This window comes from Camelus bactrianus, chromosome 11 (assembly GCF_048773025.1).
Source record: "Camelus bactrianus isolate YW-2024 breed Bactrian camel chromosome 11, ASM4877302v1, whole genome shotgun sequence".
Taxonomy (NCBI): domain Eukaryota; kingdom Metazoa; phylum Chordata; class Mammalia; order Artiodactyla; family Camelidae; genus Camelus; species Camelus bactrianus.
This window is the reverse complement of record NC_133549.1, coordinates 39,564,865-39,583,307: the sequence shown is the minus strand read 5'-3', so window position 1 is coordinate 39,583,307 and position 18,443 is coordinate 39,564,865. Positions and strand designations below refer to the sequence as shown.

The window sequence follows — 18,443 nt, the reverse complement described above, 5'->3', positions numbered from 1 at the left end:
GTTTCATCATCTACATATGTCTATCCTTACACTAATACCACACGTCTCAATTACCACAGGTTTGTAACAACACTCAAGTATAATTTTTGATGATTTAACTCTTAACAATCCTTTCCTATTACTATTAGGGAAATATTTTATAGGTATCAAAACATCATACATTTAAAAATTGTGAATATAAGAATTCTTTTCATCCCAAAGTAGAAGTTTATCCATTTGTCTCTAGAGATAGCAAATGAGAATAAAAGCTAATAAAATAAACTTCACTTATAGGATTCATGCATTTCAAATGCACTTGTTCATTACCTACTCAGACAGTATAGGAATTCCCCCCAGGGACCCCTCGAAAGGAATCTAAAAGAATACCTCAGGTCTTAGAGTGCTAACTTATACAGAGATCTTTTTAACTAACCAATTCTAACATATGCTTTACCATAGGGAGAAAGGTAGTACTAATTACTTCCCAAGAATTCAGACTGCATCTAGAAGTATAGTTCTTAAATCTATAAACGAGCTTTATAAACAACCACTTGTACAAGACTGACAACTATTACCAGCATCTGAGATAATCTTCATCAGAAAAATTGTTTAACAAAAACTGTAAATTTGTCGCCAGTGCTGGAAGGAAAGAAAAACTTACAAACCTGAAGAGGCAGTCCTCTCATAATTTTCACATTTAGAGAAACCTCAAAATTCTAGTGATGTCATGAGAGATCTAAAAATAATACAGAATTACTTATACACATGGTTATTCTCTTTACTCAATAATGAGGTTTTAAAATAGCAGTAAAGTGGGCCAATTTTATTTTGCTCATAGTCAACACATGATTAGATAAAAATAAATTATGTGAGGCTCTGAAACTAATTCAAAATTTCTACTAGAAAAAATTAGGAGAAGAATTAAGAGCTTTCAAATTAAAATAAAATTTTAAATTGTACTTATTTTTAAAGACTTTTTTTTGAGATCTATGTTCTGTTTGATCAAAGGGACTGTCTCTCTCAACCAGGTCTAGTTATGCTTGAAAACTAGAAATGAGATAATTAACAGTATGCAGCTATAAACTTACTTGTCACCTATTACAGTGGTCACAAAAAGAGTATCAGTAACAATTCAGACTCTGAAGCATAAGAGAAAATAATATAAACAACAAAAAACTAACAGAGAACTATTTTACACTGCAAAATAAAAAGGAATAGGGGATTCTACTTGAAATTATTTTTTTGTCTACACTGTCCAGAAAGAAACAAAAACACAGGATGCTTTTCAATCTTCATATCATTTTCTAAAGGTACAAATTATTTTAAAATGCATTTAAATTTTTAAACTTCATTTATTCTATGTAAAATTCTTTGGTAAAACACCACTGTTTGCTTCTTCCAATCTTAAACACTTTCTGTTGAAAAACAAAATGAGTTTACCACAGGGTGCTTATATCTCACTAAATTCCTATTAAGATTATCCATTCTCAATGTGGTCTTTCAAAATAGCAACAGTAACTTTACAGTAGATTACATGTGAAACACTAACAATGTAAGCTTTCAGCTGAATTTCTTTCAATCTCTCCCTCTATCTCTACTTTCAGACTAGTAGCACTGCTTATTAATCTTCTAATTCACTCAGATGACTATAACACCTCTTCACTGAGAAAAATGAGGAGAAAAGAATAATAAACTCACTTACCCTTCCTTAGACATTCTCAAAGATCTACTTCCTCTGGAAGAGAATACAGGATCAACAAACAAGCTTCACTGATCTCTTGAGAACTGTAGCTCATTTGTTAAAGCACAGAGAACTCAGGCCCTGAGAGGCCCAACAAATTCAGGCACAATGCCGAACCCTAACCAAGCAATATCTCAGAGACCAATATTCTCAGCTTTAAATACTTGAAAAACCTAAGACAACAGAAAAAATTGGAGAGCAGGAAAAATAACTAATAGTCTGAACTGTTTAAGACTAGCCAGTTTAGGAAGGAGACAATCCAAATGGCAAGTTCCCGTAAGAGACAGGAATCGTTACTGGCAAACACACAGAAAAAGCAAATTTACCCCCTAATGAGGCCCGCCAACAGTACGCAAACAATGTGAGTTTCACAGAATGGAGCGGTCCTAGTCAGTCCAAATCATGTTTAGTTTGCTCTGGGAGGAAAAAAAAAAATCAACAGGATAAAAAAAAACACTATGTTTTAATTATCAGTTTAGTTATTTCCTTCCTTAGAAAATGAGCAATGTGAACTATAAGAGAAGGAAATATTTATGTGCCAGTCATATTAAATGAAGAACCTAAAGTATTTCCACACTGAGGTCTTTTTTCTGATCATTAACTGCTTTTAAGGAAAGCATCTGTGTTCACAAACAGTTCACTCAATTGCCTGAAAATTTCAGCTCATGTAAAAAGAAATCCACAGATCTCTGGCATATGGGCGATAAACCCAGAACATTCTAAAGGTTAATTCCAAATCTCAGAGCAAATTGAAGTTTGAAAGAAAAACATCTGCAACATTCCTGCCTCCTGACCAATGTAATGCATAGGGATTATGCAACAGGGGAGGAAATAAACAAGTATGCTAAAGTCTAAGAACACTGAGATGGCAAATAAATCCTCCCAGGGGTGATTCAAATTAAAGATAAAATATATATACCTGAAAGAAATACTACATGAGTTAAAATTTTAATTAAAAATTTTTTTCTTTAAATATTACCTAAATTACCTACCATAACGGTTTCTATTAGTTACTAAAATGTTTAAACAGTCATCAAGTAACTAAAAGCACTACTAAATACTACAAATTCAAACTAAAATAATTTTCAGTTTATTTAGAAAAGCAGTATGGAAGGAGAACGAGCACCGGCGCAACTAGGTTTAAATCCCACTTCTCCACTTTCTGGCTTTGGGGCCTTGAATAAGTTGATTAACCTAAGCCTGAGCTTTTTATCTACAGAAGACAGATAACATCTGGTAGGGCTGTTGTCTGTCATTCGTAAGCGACTCAAAGAACTATTGTAACTTGGAGGGTTGGGGTTCCAGAAAAGCAACTGGAATGTCAAGCATTACCTTGACAAAATACCTCTTGAGAAACACCTTTTAAAAATCCAATTCTCAATTATACCTGACTATGAAGGACTTTCACTATCCTCAAACCAAATGCCATGAATACAAGAATACAAACTAAATATGGAAAATGATCTAATCCTTAAGAGCGCCAATTTCCCATGGCTTCCTTGGATTTTCAGCTTGTGGCATCACAGCTCAGTGTGGTGGAAATAAATGTAATTACTATTTTAAGACTTTACTACTTATAAGGAGAAAGGAAAACAACTCACTTGAACAGAGGGTATACACACTTATATAAGCTTCCTATGCCGAAGGAGACTGCACCATCTAAAGATGATTAGCGCTTTCAAACTCTGTTCACATATTCAAGAAGTACTTACTGACTCTCTACATGCCCGTGCCTGGTACCAGTAATACAAAGACAAACGCGACAGTCCCTGATTTTAAGGAGTTCAGAGTCTACTGGAGGAGGCCTACTCCCAGTTAAAAAAGTCATGTTTAGCTGCAGTATTAGAGATATGCACAACAGAGGTGTATCTGTATTCTCCTGGCTGAGTCTTAGTGAAGGACAGGATGCCCACATTGTTCTTAAACTGACACTATGCTAAGCACTTTATACATTTATTAGCACATTTAATCCTCAAATAACTCTGTGAGGTAGAAATTATTCCAATTTCATAGATGACAAAACAAAGTTTATAGCAGTTAAATATCATGATTCTAAAGAAATTATATGGAATAATCCAAAATGCTAACTAACTCAAGGCTCAGGCTCCTAACCACCACAATAAAAGGATTAGCAGGTGTTAATCAGGCTAAGAGGAAAAGAAGGGGTACAGAATATTCCAACTGAAGAGAAACTATAAATGAAAAGCAGAGTGACACAGATATCATGATGTGTGGAAAAAACCTAGATGGTGTTTAGAATAGATGGAACACACAGTTTGAGGAAGGGAGCTGCTTAAGATGAAAGTGGAAAGGAAAGGATCAGTCCTTACAGGGCCTTAAATGCTATGTTACTGGGCTTAGAATTTATCCTAAAGCAGGCTGGACGCGATGCCACTGAAGGTTTTGTGATAAACATGATTCACAAAATAGATCTGAAGAGGACAAGGATGAAGGGCAGGGAGGCTGGACTAGCATTATCAGGAAGAAAAAAGTCCAGAATCCAGAAAAATTAGGTTTGTATTAAAAGTGCACATATGGGGGTATAGCTCTGTGGCAGAGCACATGGCTAACATGTATGAGGTCCTGGGTTCAATCCCCAGTACCTCCATTTAGAAAATTTAAAAAATAAAGTGCACTTGTGTGCTTGTGTGTTTAAATGTACTAAAAGAGGACTAGAAGGATGATCTCCAAAGTACTGACAATGTTTACCTATGAGAAAGAGAAGTGGGAGTGAAAGGGTAAATGAAGAGGAACTTTCACATTTACTCTATATATTTCTGTATTCCTGAATATTGTACAGTAAGAATTTACTTGTATATTATTTAAATAATTTTAAACACTTTTCAAAAAATAATTAAGAGATTAAAATTTGAGATCAATAATTGTATTATACTCTCCTTCTTTGATCTATGGTAGTCATAGTCAGAGATGGGCTATCATCAAACTTAATGATGAAAGACTGAAAGCTTTCTTCCTAAGGTGAGGTAAAAGAAAAGGATGTCCACTCTCACAAGTTCTATTCAGCATGGTACTAGACATTCTAGCCAAGGCAATCAGGCAAGAAAAAAGGTCTTCAAATTGGGAAAGAAAAAGTAAAACTATCCTTATTTGTAGATGACATGATCTTATATTTAGAAATCTGTGAAGAATCCAAACACACACAAAACTATTAGAGCTAATAAATTCAGCAAAGTTGCAGAATACAAGATCAGTATGTAAAAACCAGTTGTACTTCCATAAACTAACAATGAACAATACAAAAATAAAATTAAGAAAACAATTCCATTTAATATAGCATCAGATTCTAAAATAATTAGAAATAAATTTAACAAAAGAAGTGTAAGGCCTATATACCAATAACCACAAAAACTGTTGAAAGTAAAGAAGATTTAAATAAATGTAAAGACATCCCATATACATCAACCAGGACACTTGATACTGCTGAGACGACAATACTCCTTAAATTGTTATATAGATTGAATGCAACCCCTACCGAAATCTCAGCTGGCTTTTTTTCTTTTTTAACAGAAATTGACAAGCTGATTCTAAAATTCTTGTGCATATAGGAGGTCCCCAGAATAGTCAAAACAATCTTGAAAAGCAAGAAAAAACTAACTAGAGGACTCAAATCACAATTTCAAAACTTAAAGTTAGTTTTCAAAACTTAAAAGCTGCAGCAATTAAGACTGTGTTAGTACTGACATAAAGACACACAAAAAGATCAGTGGAATACAACTGAGAGTCCAGAAACAAACACAAACATCTATGGCCAACTGATTTTTGACAAGAGTATCAAGATAATTTAATGTGGAAAGAATACTCATTTTTCAACAAACAGTGCTAGGACAACTAGATATCCACATACAAAAGAATGAACTTAAACCCCAGTCTTGAACCATATACAAAAATTAACTCAAAATGCATCCAAAACCTAAATATAAAACTATAAAACTCTCAGAAGAAAATTAAGGTGTAAATCTTCGTGCCCCTCGATTAAGCAATGATTTCTTAAACATGACATCAAAAGCACAAGCAACAAAAATCATAGGTAAATTGGACTTCACCAGTACTAAAAAACATTTGTCCTTCAAATGACAATACCAAGAAGATGAAAAGACAACCCAAAGACTAGGAAAAAACATCTGAAGATCATATATCAGACAAAGGTTTAGTATCTACAATATATCAAGAACTTATACAACTCAACAATAAAGACAACTCAATTAAGAAATGGGCAAAGGACCTAAAAAGGTATTTCTCAAAAGAAGATATACAAATAGCCAATAAGAACATAAAAAGATGTTCAACATCAGTAATTATAAGGGTAATGCAAATCAAAACCACAATGAGTTACCACTATACACACACTAGGATGCCTATAGCCATTTTTAACCCATTAACAATAACAAGTGATACTGCGAGGATGCAGAGAAATTGGAAGCCTTATACGTTGCTGTAGAGAATGTACAAAGATGCATTTGCATTGGAAAACATAAAGTCCATACGACCCAGCAAATTCCACTGATGTATGTGTATATGTGTGTATATATATATACACACACACGTATGTATATATGTATATATCCATATATATATATGTATATATCCATATACATATATATATATACCCCAAATTGAAAACAAGACCACATAAAACATACATATACAATTTTTTGTGGCATTATTCATAACAGCCAAAATGTGGAAACAATCCAAATATTAAACAACAGGTGAAAAGGTAAACAAAATGTGGTACATTCATACAATGGAATATTATTCAGCTATTAAAGTAATTAAGTACTGACTCATGCTACAATATGGATAAATCCCAAAAACATTAAGTGAAAGAGTCAGACAAAAAAAGTCACATATTTTATTATTCTATTTATATAAGATGTCCAGAATAAGCAAGTCCATAAAGACAGAAAGTAGATTAGTGGCTGTCACCAGTTGAGGAGAGAAGGGAATGGGGAGTAACTACTAATAGGTATGGGGTTTCTTTCTGGGGTGATGAAAATGTTCTGGAATTAAATAATGGTGATGGTTCCACAACTCTCAATATACTAAAACCTAGTGAATTGTATATTATGGTTTTATGTTATATGAATTGTATCTCAATAAAGCAGTTTTTTAAAGAACACATATAAAGTCAAATCAAAAGGAAGAGACAACCCAATGAACAAATGACTTGAACAGGCAAGTCACAAAAGAGGATATCCAAATGGCTAGTTAATATATGAACAGGTGTTCAACCTAATTATTCACCAGAAAATCACAAATTAAAACCAAATGAGATACCACCACATAGCCACCAAAATAACTTTTAAGTTAAAAATACTATTCAAGAGATTAATATTAAAGTGTTGGTTGTGTTGCTTTCATACATTGCACATAAAAGTAACTCAGAGCAACTACTTAAGAAAATTATTTTTGCTGTATCTACTAAAACTAAACATATGCTTTACCCTATGGCCCAGCAATTCTACTCCTTGGTAGAAACCAAAAGAAATGAGTGCATACATCCACCAAAGGACATATTCAAGAACGTTTATAGCAGCAGTTTATTCTTACTTTTTCAAAATTAAAATATAGTAAAATTAAACTTTTGGGGTGTACATGTCTATGAATTTTAATACATTTTTAGATTTTCATAATAACCACCACAATCTGGAATCAAAATGGTTCCATCACTCCCCAAAACCCCCCTGCTATCCTTTTATAGTCACAGTTGCCCTCTTCTGACAACTTCTAGAACCCACTGATCAGTTCTCCATCACTACAGTTTTGCCTTTCAGAATGCTAGAGAAATAGACTCACACAGTATGAAACCTCTTGAGATTGGCTTCTTTGACTCAGCATTCTGTCTCTGAAAGTCATCCAAGCTGCTGCATCTTATCAACAGTTTTTTCCTTTTTCCCAAGTTATATTTCATTGTAAGGATGTACTACATTTTATTTATGTATTCACCCATTGAAGGATATTTGGGGTGTCTCTTGTTTGAGGCAATTATAGATAGACACACTATAAACATTATTCATGCATAGCTTTTCATGTCAGGATAAGTTTTCATGTGTCTAGGGCAAATATCCAAGAGTAAGATCTCTGGATCATTGGCTAAGCATCTTTAATTTTATAAGAAACTACCTGTATTGCAGGGCAGCTGTAGCATTTTGCCTTACTACCAGCAATGTATGAGAATTACTCCTCATTGCTCCAATTGCTCCTAATTTTGACAACACTTGGTATTGCCAGTATTTTTTACTTTAGTCACATTACTTTAGTAATTAGTATATACAATGTGGTTTTAATTTGTACTTCCCTAATGCCCAATGTTACAAATGTGCTTTTATGCCATCCATATATTTTCTGTAGTGACATGGGCAGTCTTCTGCCCATTTCTTCATTGGGTTTTCATATTGTTGAATTTTAAAAGTTGTTTATATATTCTGGATACAAGCCCTTTATCAGATGTGTGACTTAAAAATATTTTCTCAGTCTGTAGCACTTTATGCTTAATAGCTAAAAAGTGAAAATAGCTCAAAGGTCCATCATCAGAAAATGAATAAATGAACTATGGTATGCTGATGTGATGGAATGTCACAGAGTAATATAAAAGAACAAATTACTGATATACACAAAAATATGGATGAATCTCTCTCTCAGACACTACACTTAATAAAAGAAGCCGTACCCAAAAGAATCCTTGAACGTGAACTATACTATCTAAATATGAATAACATTTAAACCTAAGTTTCTTATTATAGAATTTCATTAAATCAAATATGTGCTATCTTTTATTCTTTCTCTTTCTTGCTGCCACCACCACCACTTTCCTTTTTTATTTTACTTTTAGGTACGTTCTTTTGGGAAGAAGCACAGGGGAATGGTGGCAGGGAGACAAACTGAGAATGTTTTGGGATCCAGTATCTTTTTTTGAAGAATAAAGTTCAGAGAATTTGTATTCCATCAAGTAGTTTAACTACATATTATAAAGAGCATTTGTAACTGGAACACACAACACCTATGATGTTAAGAAAAGGTATGGCACTGAGAGAATTTTTAAAATTAAACTTATTATGTTGATAAATTGTAGATTCACATACAGTAGTAAGAAATAATGCAGAAAGATCCCCTGTACTCTTCATCCAGTTTCCCTCAATGTGAACATCTTACATACATACAGTACAATATCACAACCAGGAAACTGACACTGATACAATTTGCCAAACTTATTTAGATTTTACCAGTTTTATATGCACTCATTTGTGTGTGTGTAGATCCCTGTAATCACCACTAGAGTCAAGATACAAAACAGTTCGAACACAAGGATTCTTTGTGCTACTGCTTTATAGCTACACCTCCCTCCCTCCACTTATGCCAATCCCTAAACCCTGGCAACCACTACTCTCTCTGTTCTCAATTTCCATAATTTTGTCATCTGAAAAATGTTACAGATATGGAATCATACAGTATGTAACCTTTTGAGATGGCTTTATTAACAGCATAATTTTCTTGAGACATATCAAAGCTATGTGTGTCAATAGTTCATTTCTTTTCAATGCTGAATAGTATTCCACTGATCAAATGTTTTGACCTATCCATAGTGGCTAAGTGACGAACAAATTAAAATTTATCAACCTGTAGTCTTTGTCTGCATAAAACCTGATACCTCTTTTAATTTGAGGTTAAAAAAATCGAAAACATTTCTAATTCTACTAGAGTGACAAGCTACAGGTATTACAAAATAATGTTCTATATATACACAAAAGTTTCTACTCAAACATATATAATAAATTTATTTTGATTAGAGAGTAAATTATTATTCAACAGATTTAAATAAACACTGGTATAACTTTGAGGGCCAAAATTTCAATTAAAAAATTCAGATAAATATACAAAAAAACTTTAAAGACAAAGTGATTGCAATGTCTTTCAAAATAAGGAAAAAGACTGGATAACCAAGGAGGGAGGGTACAGTTCAGTGGCAAGAGTGCATGCCTACCATACACGAGGTCCTGAGTTCAATCCCCAGTACCTCCACTAAAAAAATATACAAATAAATGAACCTAATTACCCTCCCCAAACAAAATTTTAAAGATAAATAAAATAAACAATTAAATTAAAAATAAAGATTGGATAACCAAAAATTCACAATCCCAATTACTTATCAAATTTCAGTTCAACATGATAAAAACCACTAATGAATTCATAAGCTGTGTTCATAAAGAAAATACAAAAATTCTTCATACTACAATCATTGAAACTTTAAAAGGATAAAAGCAAATACCTGACTTCAGCATCCTGAGCACTGTCAATGGGGAGAGGAGATGAAAATTCTAACTGCTCCATTCCTGGATCTGGTAGATATAAATTCTGATCTGTGTTCATCACTATCAGATTCTAGGTGATAAACAAGGTACTATTCCAGAGGTAATCGTCTAAACTGCTTCCTTCAAGGCACGATAACATCTGAGCAGCTCAGCCTATCTTCTGAACATATAGCTAAACATATTCAAATGAAGGGTTTGGCCTGATAATTAGCCCCACCTAGGAGACTCAACAACCATAACAAGGAAATAGAAGACAAATCATACATTCTGAAGCCCAGTTTCTTAATAAGGACACATGACCATGTTGAAATTTAGAAGCCTAATATTAAGCCAAAAAAAAAAAAAAAAGCTGGAAGTTAGATATTATTTAATTAAAAATATTTAGCTTCTAAAAGGGAATTCTAAAGTATCATATAAAATGTAAAGTTATCATAAATGATTAACATAGTCTGCCTAACTTAACCAATAATAAATTATCAACTCCAATAAATGTCTTTTATAAAAAGCCTTGGAAACAGAATACTCTACAAACTGCCTTAACTAGGAAACTAAAATAAGTTTCCTCTAAATGGTTTCTATTTAAAAATTTAATTAACACTAACACCTGCAAGAAATCAAAAACCTATTTTTTAATATTAGGAGGAAATTCTGCAATATGCTACAACATGGATGAACCTTGAAGACATCATGCTAAGTGAAATAAGCCATTCACAAAAAGACAAACACTGTATGATTCCATTTAAATGAGGTATTTAGAGTAGTCAAAATCATCAAGACAAAGATAATGGTGACTGGTTGCCAAGGGCTGGGGTGAGAGGAGAATGGAGTTATTGCTCAACAGGTATAAGGTTTCAATTTTTCAAGATGAAAAGAATTATGGGGTGGATAGTGGTGATGACTGCACAACAATGTAAATGTATTTAATATCACTGAACTGTATACTTGAAAACAGTTAAGATGGCAAATTTTATATCATGTGTACTTTATCACAATAGAAAAAAGGGGAAAAAAGTTTTAAATGATCTAAAAATTCAAAACCTTAAGACGCTTTTTCTTTTGTTTCAATTATTTCAGACGACACTCTACTATATGAAGAATGTAAGGAGCCCAGCCCGTCTAAAATCTTCCAGGAAATACCATTCCAAATGAATCAGAGTGTGCTCAGGCTGTGATATACCAGGTACAATTAGGACACTTTATGTTTCCTTAGATGATCTCTCTGCATTGCATAATTTTAGCCCTTATTTCCACTGATAAATGTTACATTATAACCAAACGTATACTTTATGAACATAAAGACTATGCAAATAATTGAACAGAAAAGTATAAAACACCTCTATATATTTCATCTCCTCCAAATGCCTATGCTATATGTTTTATTTATACAGATAAGCATAAAAATTCTTGTTTTACATTTTAATTCCCATTTCACATCTAGCAACATGTTTCACACACTGCAGAGGATCACTAGTACCCACTGATTTTGAGTCTTCATATCTTGATTGGAACCTGATATGTTTTTACTTTTCCAAAGTTTAAGGAATAGCGGCAACCTAAAATCTAGAAATGCTACATAGTCAGCAGATTTTTCTGCTTAATAGAAATGAATCAATTTGTTATGAAATACTTTGTTTCCTTCATATAAACACATTCACCAGAGAATTCCCATGAAGGTTGAAATCATGACCTGCTGGGTAAGTGATTGGGAGTTTATCCCATAAACACTTAACTTGTTTTCACTTGAGGATTGTTGATTAAAAACGCTAACATGTAGTGTGGCTCCTAAGCTCTCAAGTAGGCAATTGCTGATTAGCAATTATTAAGTTCCAAGCAACAAATATCCCTTGAGCACAGAATTTTTAAAATTGGAAGAAGAGATCTTAGAAATCTTCTGCGTTAATCTCATCATTTTAAAGATAAACCATCACACAACGCGGCTAACTGGCCTCCCCAGGATCTCAGTATCACAAAACCTGAACCCAGCTCTTCCGACTCTAATTGTTTACTCCTTTTCCACTGCTTAGAACTAATGGCAGAGACAGTTTTATAATCTTGTATTTTGTCATCCTCACCATGTTCCTAGGTTTGCTACATCATAATCATACAATATATCTAACTTAGACATTTTCATTTTTAAAGTCGATCAGTTGTATGCATTTTGGACTTTGATTATTAAAATTATGTACAAATGTTCAATAAAAATGTTTCAGTTCCTTGAAGTATACTACCAATATAAATATGGCTTATTTTTCTTTCTCTGATAGATCTGTACCACTAAACGACCGAACAAAATCTATGAAGGCCAAAAACAAGGTAAATGGGTATACCATTTATAGTGGGACAGTTTGGAGATTCCACATAGCCAAGTTAAAGATTTGTTGTAAGCCCATGTGTTTAATTTAGGTCATATATTTGAGTTCCAGGACTATGTGAAATATAAATATGTGTTAAATGAAAACTGAGGAGAAAGGATGGTTTGCACTGTATGAATCAGTTTTTCAACCCATTCAACAAACACTTGAAATTGTTCTGGATGGTAAGAGAACATAAAACCAAACTGACCAAACTGAATCGAGAATGTAGAAGTAACAAGTGTTCCTAGTGAACATAACAAGCAAGAAGAAAAAGCAGAATAAAAGGTCTGTATTTTAGAAAAGACAGTACTCATGTTTTAAACTCAGAGTACAAAAATTAGCACAATTTGTGAGATTCAGAGTTCATCCTTTGCATCCTTCTAAGTATGTGACAGAGGTTAGCAGCAAGGTGTGGTTTTCACCTAAAAGTGACAAAAGTTTGTATATATTATGAATTAAATGATTTAAATATAAAGCTTTTTGCTTTTAGAAGTCAATTTTTAATTTTTCATCTTGAACTCTCTCTTGATATAATAGTTTCCAAAATATTATTCTATAGTACAAGTAGTATTTATAATAATATTTGTTCTTATGTTATTTTTATAACATAAACAATAACAAATTGGGGAAAATGCTATCTAGTAACCTGCCATCAGGCAAAAATCACCAACCTACTTTAAAAACTACTGATACAATAATTAACTTTCAAAACATTTTAATATCAAGTAACTATTTTCTTCAAAATATCATGCTTACTAAATCACTAAAATGTTACTCAATTCTGACCTAGCTTTCTTACACAGAGAAAAACAGAATCAGAATTTTCTTTGTTTGCTTATAAAAATTTATCTGTATAAACTAGTTTAACCATCCCAGAAACAAATGAGTAATTATGAGTTGTGGTAGACTTCCTGGAGTTCCCATGCAACTTTTTAGCAGTACCAGTATATCAGCATTTCTACTTACTCCTGGCTTTCCCAGGATGGAAGCAGAGAGAGTTCTAGCAGGGCCCAGACCTTTCTTTCCTATAAATAGAAATTTCTGATTTGTCTAAAAACAAATGATTCCTAAATGCAGCACCTATTTCCAAGCATCTCAGCTACTTAAAATTTAGGTAGAAGGAGCCATTTAATTGAATCCATTAAAAGTACCAAATAAATTGAAAAAACTTACATTAAAACTTTTAATGGAAAAATGATTTCGAGAAAATTTTAAAGTCTTAAATCAATATGAGAAAACACTGTTAATACCCAGAGTTACCAACATTCAATCTAACACAGTAATCAGTAGGCACAATCCTAAAAATCTATTTAAAAACTATAATCAGTTTGTGGTAAATGGCAATTAGAACTGCATTCTTAATAACTAAGGCACAATTTTCAAGCAGCTGAAGACTTTCTGCTCTTAAGGATTTTTATTAGTAGACATAAGAAGCACTAAGATATCTTCTTTAAAAAGCAGCAGCAGGAGTGTGGAACTAGCAATTAAAAGTCTGGACTTCGGAATGGGGTTTGAAGCCTGAACTAGCTATGTGATCTAAAGTAAATTATGTAACTGCTCTGTACATTAATTTTATCACTTGTAAAATGAAGATATGTGCCCACTTTACACAGTTGTTTTGAGGATTAAACAGGCAAAACACTTACCGATGATAGGCTTCTCGCCGATACTTTTTCAGGGCATGTTTATCCATGTTAGCAGGCATATCTGCTGCATTTTGTAACCGATCACTCCAGGAGGTTGTCATTTTATTTTAATTGTATGCTCAGTTCTAGAAAAGAAAATAAGTAATTTAACAGATTAATGCTGGCATCTATATTTATATCAGATTTTTTTTAAATTAGTAAAACTCTAGTTTGCAAATTGCCTGATATAATTATCTATTTAAATATATTGAATATGGAAGTATTGAAAAATTATACCAATACTTCTAAACTATGTAAATTCAGGAAAGTAATTTCATATAGTAATTTTTATCCAGAAAAATCATACATACCACTTCCAAATAATTAAGCATGACTGCTAATAATAACTAACCTTAATCCTAAATTCTAAGAAAGGGACTGAGACCATAGACTTGTAAAAACATACAATTTTCAGTTAATATATATTCCAAAATATGTTAAGTAAGCAACATTTTAATTCTAATAAACATACTAAGCTCAGTCAATGTTAATACAAATGTATGTAATGAATGTCTGATTTCTAATTATATCATGCTTTTATATATTTCTATGATAAATTATCTTTCAGCTGGTGTTAAAGATTAAACTAAAGAAGAAATAAACTAAAACATTTCATCTCATTAAACAACTAAAACAAGGTGAGCAGCTAAGTGTCTTTACTGAAAGTAACTATAGGCACTATTCTAAGTTTCACTTCAATTTTTGAAGTTTTCATCTGCAAACAGTTTTAAATAAAGATGAAAAATAACCTTTTAGAGTCAAGTTTTTTAACATTTTATTAAAATACCAACACCACCAAACATCTACATTCTAACTTCTGTCCAATTTTGAAAATGTTAACATTGTTTATGACATTAAGTCAATTTTTAAATAAACCATAGTTGTAGCTTTTTAAATAATTTGAGGTAAAATTTACAGAAGAATAGTAAACATTTTAAAACAAATAAGTCAATGGCATTTAGTACATTCGTAACATTGTGTAACCACTACCTCTATCTAGTTCTGAAATACTTCCGTCACTTCAAAGTAAAACCCCTCAAATTTGTAGATACTGACAGGCATATGTAGAATAGATAAACAAGATTATACTGTGTATCACAGGGAAATATACACAAGATCTTGTGGTAGCTCACAGTGAAAAAGAATGCGACAATGAATATATATACGTTCACGTATAACTGAAAAATTGTGCTCTACACTGGAAATTGACACAACATTATAAACTGACTATAACTCAATAAAAAAAAATCAAAGTAAAACCCCTTATTCATTAAGCAGTTTCTCCCCATTTCCCCCGCCCCCTGGCAACCACCAATTCTAATTCTGTCTCTTTGGGTTTATCTACTCTGGATATTTCATATAAACAGAATCATGTAACATGTGACTTTCTGTGATGGGCTTCTTTCATTTAACACGTTTTCTAGTTTAATCCATGTTGTACTATGCTTCAGATACTTCCTTCCTTTTTACAGCTGAGTAATAAATATTCTACTGTATGTATGTACCGGTTTGTTTATCCACTCATCCATTGATGGACATTTGGACTATTTCCACCTTTTGGCTACCGTGCATAGTGCTGCTATAAACATATTTGAACAATGTATTTACTTGAGTACCAGTTTTCAATTGTTTTGGATATATATTTAGATCTGTAATGTTTTTGAAGTAATCAAGATTTCCAAAGACTGTTTATAGAACCAAAATACTGGCAAAAAAACTCCAGTGAAAATCATACTAAAATATAAAATTAACTTCAGAGATGTTATCTGCTAGACAATTATAACTGAATCTACATATACTATGAGAGTTTTTAATTTTAAAAAAAATCATATAGCAAATCCAGACTATTTTATGGACCAAAAAAAGGGAGAAAATTTGAAAGTAGAGAACTACAATGGAACTTCAAGGATTTTGGAGGGAAAATGGGGGCTGGAGGAAGGATCATGACTATATCTTATATAAGTTTAAGACTCAAAAATGAATTTGTACTCTGTAATGCATTAAGAAAATCAGAATAGTCATGCCATTAAAGAAAGACTTCAACTTGAGTTCCACATGTTCCGCAGTTTATATTTATAGTCCACATAGTAAAACAAAGGAAATAAAATTTATTAAGGCCTTAAGTGAATTTCAACTTTTAAAAATCTCTAACAGTATTCACAAAAGCATTTCTTTTTATTTTAGGAAATTAAGATCTGTGGAAGGTGAAACCTCTAATTTTCATCTGCATGTTGATTAGCACAGAAGAGGCTGAGCGAGGAAACCAGCAGAGGCCTGAAAAAGAACCAGCCAAAGGGTTTTGAGGGAACAACCTCTGAAGCTCACACAGGCTGGGAATGGTTGCTGCCCCAATTAGCCAGAATGGAAAACACAATAATTTACACAGTATTAAGTAGAGCAGTTAGAAGGGTTTTGTGTCTGCAGTAAGGCAAAATTATCTAGACTGAATATTGCTTTGGTCCTGCCCAGCAGTCAAAAGAAAGACCTGAAAGCATAAAACTGCTTCCAAGTAACTTAACCATATCAAAAAAAAAAAAAAAAAAAAAAAAGGAAAGGAAGGAAGAAAGAAAGAAAAATATACATAGTAAAAGAAAAATAACAAGTACCCAACTAAGTAAGATTTATGATGTCTGGCATCCAATAAAAAATTAGCAACCAACAAACAGGAAAATATGATCCCTAACGAGGAGAAAATCAACTGAAGCAAACCTCATAAATGACGTAGATGGTGGAATTAATACTCAAAAGCTCTAAAGTTATAACTGCACAAAATTCAATATATAGTATGTAATTCAAATAATACATCATTCAATACATAATTTATAATTGAATATATTTCATATGTTCAAAAAACTAGAATGCTGAAAATGTTAAGTACAGGCACGAAAAACTAAAAAAGAAAACCCAAATCAAACATCTAGAAATGACAACTATCATATCTGAGATGAATAATATGCTGGATAGGATCAACAGCAGATTAGACATTAAGGAAAACATTAGCAAACCTGAAGACATTGCAACAGAAACTATCCAAACTAAAACACATTAGTGGTAGAGTGCACCTACCAAAAACTTACAGCTAACGTTAAACTAAAAAGGTGAAAGTCTGAATGTTTTCCCCCTAAGATCAGTGATCTCACCACTTCTACTCAATATTGTACTGGAGGTTCTATCCTAGTCAGTACAATCAGGCATCTTTCAGCATATACAAAAATTAATTCAAAATGAACCACTGACCTAAATGTAAAATCTAAGACTATAAAACTTCTAGAAGAAAACATAAGAGAAAATCTTTGTGAGCTGTGGTTAGTCAAAATTTTCTAGTTTCAAAACCTAAAGTACAATGGCTAAAAGAAAAAAAGTTGAAATTAGATTCTACCAAAGTTTAAAACTTTTGCTCTTCAAAAGACACCATTAAGGAAAAGAAAAGACAAGCTACAACAAAAGAGAAAAACTTTCAACCTTGTGGAGCTTACATCTCAGTGGAGGAGTCAGACAGTAACCAAATATAAAATACTGTGTCAGGTGCTGATAAGCAGTATGTGGTACAAGTGAAATAAATAAGATGAAGAAATAAAGAATGACAATGGTCATACTGTAGACAGGAACACCTTAGAATGTCTCTATAAGAAGATATTATTTGTTCAGAGACCTCAGTAAAGTGAGGGGATGATATATAAAACAGAACAATCAACTTACTACTAGGTTAGCATTACAAGCCATGTTAACCTGTTTTGCACATTATGGTTTACATATATATGAATGATGCAAAATATTTTAAAATATTTTATTCTCTTAGGAAGTTTAAATATTGTCTTTTCAATCTTATTTGCATACTCAACTTATTAAAGGTCCCTTTTCATGGCTAACACAGGACTATAAACAAAACAAAACAAAATTGTATTTTCATATTGTCTTTCCATTAAAATGTTTTCTCTCTCTCTGGGGGAAAAGGCAGAGATAAGCTATGGCCTAGAGGAAAATACCTGCAAATCACACATTTGATAGAGGAACTTGTATACAAAACATATAAAGAGCTCTCAAAATGCAGTAAGACAAACAATCCAAATATTAAAATATAGGCAAAATATTTGAACAGACGCTTCATCAGAAAAGATATATAGATGGCAAAAAACAAAGCAGAAAGATACATAGACGGCAAATAAGCACATGACATGATGCTCAGCATCAGTTATCATCAGGGAAATGCAAATTACAACCGTAATGAAATTCCACTACATGCCTATTAGAATGTTTAAAATTAAGACTGACCATGCCAGGGGAGGGTATAGCTCAAGGGGTAGAGCACATGCTTAGTATGCATGAGATCCTGGGTTCAATCCCCGGTACCTCC

At 32.6% G+C, this 18,443-nt stretch overlaps 1 protein-coding gene across 4 annotated transcripts in view; it reads right to left on the bottom strand.

Annotated features, from left to right (window-relative positions):
- NT5C2 (5'-nucleotidase, cytosolic II) overlaps positions 1 to 18,443 on the bottom strand; it is a 78,991-nt gene that overhangs the window by 48,325 nt on the left and 12,223 nt on the right. For 2 of the 4 annotated variants that reach the window (XM_074373699.1, XM_010970972.3), the window contains exon 2: positions 14,051 to 14,175. In XM_074373699.1, the coding sequence (XP_074229800.1) occupies positions 14,051 to 14,151 (101 nt within the window). In that variant the 5' untranslated portion in view covers positions 14,152 to 14,175. Of the gene's footprint in view, positions 1 to 1,681; positions 1,978 to 10,007; positions 10,144 to 14,050; positions 14,176 to 18,443 lie in introns of those variants that run through there. The other 2 variants (XM_045507357.2, XM_045507359.2) reach the window with 2 other exon arrangements.